We start from the raw sequence: 5,530 nt of genomic DNA on the forward strand, positions 1-5,530 counted from the left end.
TGCTGTGCATAATTTATTGCAAAGAGGCCCTCAATCAAAGCAAACCACATGGCGTGTGTCCCCAGTCACCTGATCAGACGGACATGATCAAATCTGACCAAATCAGAGGACGAACGACCGCCGTCCGATGTTGTCCCCGTATCCAACTTATAATGCTTCCCTTTATTGGTGCTTCTGTGGGCCACCCCACAAACACCCTCGTCCCTACGTTTGTTTCTCATGTGACCGACCACTAACCCATCACTTGACCTGTCACTGCCCCCACTATGTCCTAATTAACTTCTCTTTTCTACACCTATGTCTATATATATACATATATATATATATATAAACCCTCCCATTCTTTCCATTATATTACACCCCCTAATTAATCTCATCACACCATATATACGTATACACATTGATATATCTTCTCTCTCGACCGTCCTATATAGTAGTGAGAAAGTTTGAAGTTTTCCGGGAAAGGAGAGGAGAATTTTCGCGGGTTTTCTATCTTGATGATGGAGAAATATGGTGGTTTGGGACTTGAGATCACGGAGCTGAGGCTGGGTCTTCCTGGAAGGGAGGGGAAGGAGAAGAATGAGAGGAAGAGGCTGTTCTCGGAGATTGATGATCATCGTCACGAGGGGGATGGCGGCTGCGGCGGAGACGATCAGAACAGCTCGTCAGCTGGTGGAGACCGGAAGGTGGAGGCGGCGAAGAATAATAATGAGGTGGTGGTGGGGTGGCCACCGGTGTGCTCGTACAGGAGGAAGAATGGGATGAACAACAACGAAGGGTCAAAAATGTATGTGAAAGTGAGCATGGATGGAGCTCCGTTCTTGCGCAAAATTGACTTGGAAAAGCTTAAGGGTTACTCTGAACTCGCTTTCGCCTTGGAAAAGCTCTTTGGTTGCTATGGAATCAGTGAGTCCCTTTTTCTTTCTTTTAATTTCTTCTTCTCCCTTTAATTTCTAGCCAAACCTAATTAAGTTTGATGGATATAAAGAAATATAAATGGACATGGCTCTCTGGTTTTCTGTGGGATATATAGAGAAAATAGATTTGAACGGTGAGAATCTTGTAATTCTTGATAGAGGAGAAGAGAGCATAGTAGATTATTAGTAGTTAGTTGTCAAATTGTTTCATGTAGTTCATATATATTTAGTGTGGAATGCTGCTAAAGACTGATGTTTAATGTATAAAATATGGATCTATAAGACATAAAGATATCGATGCTTTAATTATTACCCCTTCAGAGCTAGCAAATTGAGAAATTTGTAAATTTGTAATTTTCTTTCTGAAATTAACTAGTTTGTAATACAAATAATTAAATAGGTATTTTAGAAAAACACCACAAATTGTTATAACTAGCTAGCTTAACTAATTTTATTAATTTTCATAAACTAGTTATCTTTATTAAATATTAAATATCCTAAGAGGGAAGAACAAATGGAAGGTAGAATAATTTTTGGAAAGGAGAGGGATATGGGAGAAGCAAGACAGAGGAGCTGAGGAGGCAGTAAGGGTGGAAACAGGCCAGGTCAGGCCAGGCTTTGCTCTTAATAGGCCAGGCCTGTTTTGGAGCCTATTAGCCTGAGCCTAGCCTGTGGCCTGTTACAGGCTTATTTTTCAGCCTGAGCCTGGCCTGTATAAAGGCCTGGCCTGGCCTGGCCTGAAACCTGTTAAAAAGCCTGTATTTTTAAAAAATTCAAATTATAATAATTATTTTTTTTAAAAAAAAGCCAAGATTAAAAAAACGTACATAATAATTAAATTTTTAGTCTTGTCTTTTATTTAAATTTTAGTATCATAAGTACTATTTTAAATCTTAATTATAATTTATAAGAATATTATTGAAAACTAATTGTAATTATATGTTAAAATTTGGAATAAGACTACGTTTAAGTACACACAAAAAATTAAAATTAAGACAAATAAATAAAGAGAAAAAAATACTAATTTTATAATGAATAAAGAGGGTATCATACTTAAATTAACATAATACGTAAGTTAGTTAATTTATCATTCTTGGAACAAAATTTTCTTTCCTATTTTCTTTATATTTTTAAGATTTAAAAATCACATTATTTATTGATATTATTATTTTAAATTATATTTTTATCTTCACTTGTCATCTAAACTTCAAAATCTAAGAAAAGATTAAGCTATTAACTATATATTAAAATTAAAAAATAAATTAAAAGAGCACATTAACAATAATAGCATTAATTAATTTTTTTCATATATTATGATTATAAATTCCTAACAGGCCCAGGCCGGCCTAACAGGCTTAACAGGCTTTTTAAAAAGCCTAAGCCTGGCCTGTTTAGTTAAACAGGCCTTCAAACAGGCCTGAGCCTGTCTTTTTTAGGAAACAGGCCAGGCCAAGCCAGGCCAAATGCAGGCCAGGCCATAGGCCTCTAACAGGCCGCCTGGCCTGTTTCCACCCCTAGGAGGCAGACAATATTCAATTACAAACGCATGATGATCATATGACTTGACTTGGGGACAAAGAAATAATAAGGATATTGTGGATGATTTTTGTTGGATTAATAAATTAATGAGGAGTTTAATTTTAATTAATTAATTAATTAATGGACAGAGGAGGCGTTGAAGAATGGAGACAAAACCGAACACGTTCCCATTTATGAGGACAAAGACGGTGACTGGATGCTCGTTGGGGATGTCCCTTGGGAGTAAGTCCCCTCTTTTCCCTCTTCCTTTTTTCATTAATTAATTCTTCTTTTATTATTATTTGCTTTAGTCAACTAATTTATTGTCACATCCTTTCCTTGTAGCAAACACATTTATTTATGTTTTAATATTATTTCTACTGTTAGTTTTGTTCTCATCTTTTTGGGGGTGTTTAATTATTTATCATTTGGTTTCAAGATTTCAGAAAATATGCTAGCCTTTCCTTAAAAAATTATTGTTTATCATTAAAATTGTTTGCTCATGCATATCATGAATCATTTGAAAAAAATTTCAATCTTGTAATTTACTTAATGAAATTGTGGGAAATTAGCATGCTATTTATGATTAAACCATGAAGAATAACATAAATAATTTGAGACAAATTAATTATAGAGACAAATTAATTAATTAGATTGTGGTTTTTGGGGTGTGGGGTATGTGTTATTTAATTATGTAGGGAAAGATAATAATGAAAATGATAAAACATGTTAAGTAGGAATGAAGTAGAACCAGAAAACTTGTCCCCCGGAGTCATATCCCGTGTTTGCTGACCAAAACCATTAATCCCACTCATTTCAAAGCTTGTCTTCACCAACACCAATCCCTTTTTCAAAACTGTGTGCCCTACTTATTCTTCTTTTTATACATAACAGTAATTATCAAATTTGAGTACTATTGGATCTAATTAGATTAGCTCTTTTAACTTAATTTACACACACACATACACACACACATCTATAGGATTATTTGAGTCCTTGGTTAACTTTAACTATGCAAGAAAATAAGTCGTTCCACTTAATCTAATAAATACTATTAGTTGTACTATATACATTTTACTCCTCCGGTTCTTAATATAAGACTCATTTAACTAATTTGATTAGATTAAGGAAGTTAGATAAGTTAGTTAATTATTAGAAATATGACACTTTTTTCCTAAAATACCATAATCTTCTTTTTTAATACCATCTCTTCCTCTTCTACTTGATTATGGTTAAAAGAGTATCTATAGGGGTAATTTAGAGAAGATTGATAAATATAAGAAATGGGTATTATATTTAGGACCAAAAAACTCAACAATTAAGTCCTATATTAAGGAGGAGTATTATTTTTTCCATCATTTTGTGATATTTACGGTCCTTTACGTATTATTTACTCAACTGCATCAACTATTACTTATCAGCATCTGGTTTTCAATGTCGTCGACAAAACTAGTCCCACAGATTTATATTGCCATCCCATCTGGTCTTATATGAATATATATATATATATATATATATATATAGTTTGGTTTGTTAATTTGTCGTCCACGAAAGCTGCACTTGATTAGAACCATGATGCTTCATTAAGTTTAATTATCCCAATCATCCAGATCTACCTGCTGATCGATGGGACAGAGTTAAATGTTAGGATTCATTTTTATATCAATACTTACTTAACAAGAAAAGTATATTAAGATAGAATTCAGTTAGAGAATAATTCAGATTTTAACATAAATTTAAAATGTGCAATGATCTAAATTATTTATTTAATGAAAAGGTACTCTCTCTCTCTCTCTCACACACACACACACACACATATATCATGATCATGAAAGTACATATATGTGTAATGAAAAATAAAAAGTAATATTCATTCATATTCGTGACACCAATAATGTAAAAGTTGGACCACACATATATTAGCCGACATGCGTGAATTCCTCGTTATCATGCTGGGAAGCCAAAAAAAAAATTCATAATAATGCTCTTCCCTCATATAAAAGGCAAACCTATTATTCTTCTAATGAAAATAAAAAGAAAAATAAAATAATCCCTTTTTCATTTTTAGGTGTCCACATCTCAAAGAATCATAATGTCCAATTGCTATCAACCATGTGAAATGAAAGCTTTTCTATAAGTGGAAGAGGTTATGTACTTGATCTTACCTGTAACGTTATGCTATTAGCAGTATCCGCCCCTCTAAATGGGGGGAAAAATCCAATGATCCTTTTTAAGGACTAATTTGTCATATATATGCCACACACACACACACACACACATATTCCTATGAATTAATTAATTTAATTTAATATATCAGATTCTGCTTAATTTATTTATTGATGAAGTTATGTGTTGGGTTTTGCAGAATGTTTATGGAGTCGTGCAAGAGGTTGAGGATAATGAAGAAATCAGAGGCAAAGGGATTTGGGGTGACGCCAAAAGGGACTCTGAAGGGATATGTAGAAGGCGTCACCAACTGATCGATCTATATATCAAAAGTTATATAGACATTACAATATGTCATCCATCAAAGGAAAATTAAGGAAAACTACTACTGATGATTAATTCTGTTTCAATTAATATTATTATTACTACTACTATTTATTTCCCAAGTTCTAATTAGTGTCGTACACGTTTGGTTATTCCATTTAATGATGTCATTTTGTTATGTTTCATGAAGCATGCCGCTATAATTCTTCTTACTTATATTATTTGGTGTATGAATCAGACTATTCTGTTTTATTTTATTATAATTAGAAAAGGAAATAAATAATAATGGAGAATCAAAGTACGACCTTATTATATTGAGATGGGGAAAATTACTCATCCATGCATATTAAATTATCGTTTTGCTATTTCTTTTCAATTTTATGCATTAAAGTTATTTCACTTGCTTCTACCAAAACGGGAAAATAATAGAGAAGTCGTAGGTAAGAAAAGACAAGAGATGGATGAATCAGCCGTAACTTGCACACACACACAACCTCTAATCCTAAATATGATAGTTAGATGAAAATTCAATTTAGACTTAAATATAAGATCTTAATCTATATTTATTCATTTTTTTCATACTAGTCGTCATGATGATTACACAT

The 5,530-nt window shown here is 32.8% G+C and overlaps 1 protein-coding gene across 1 annotated transcript; it reads left to right on the plus strand.

Annotated features, from left to right (window-relative positions):
• The first annotated feature begins 392 nt into the window (after positions 1-392).
• On the plus strand, positions 393-5,218 carry LOC114762160 (auxin-induced protein AUX22-like). The gene is made up of 3 exons (XM_028951622.1): positions 393-906; positions 2,585-2,678; positions 4,801-5,218. The coding sequence occupies exons 1-3, from the start codon at positions 498-500 to the stop codon at positions 4,913-4,915; spliced, it is 618 nt and encodes a 205-aa protein (XP_028807455.1). The 5' UTR covers positions 393-497; the 3' UTR covers positions 4,916-5,218.
• The last annotated feature ends 312 nt before the right edge of the window (positions 5,219-5,530 follow it).

This window comes from Neltuma alba, unplaced genomic scaffold, assembly GCF_004799145.2.
Source record: "Neltuma alba isolate B1F8T4 unplaced genomic scaffold, ASM479914v2 tig00001721_pilon, whole genome shotgun sequence".
Taxonomy (NCBI): domain Eukaryota; kingdom Viridiplantae; phylum Streptophyta; class Magnoliopsida; order Fabales; family Fabaceae; genus Neltuma; species Neltuma alba.

Bases quoted from the DNA above. Each gene is read 5' to 3' on its own strand.
- LOC114762160 (XM_028951622.1), top strand. From the start codon at position 498: ATGATGGAGAAATATGGTGGTTTGGGACTTGAGATCACGGAGCTGAGG. The intron at 907-2,584 runs GTGAGTCCCTTT...ATTAATGGACAG, and splicing joins CTTTGGTTGCTATGGAATCA to AGGAGGCGTTGAAGAATGGA. The intron at 2,679-4,800 runs GTAAGTCCCCTC...TGGGTTTTGCAG, and splicing joins GTTGGGGATGTCCCTTGGGA to AATGTTTATGGAGTCGTGCA.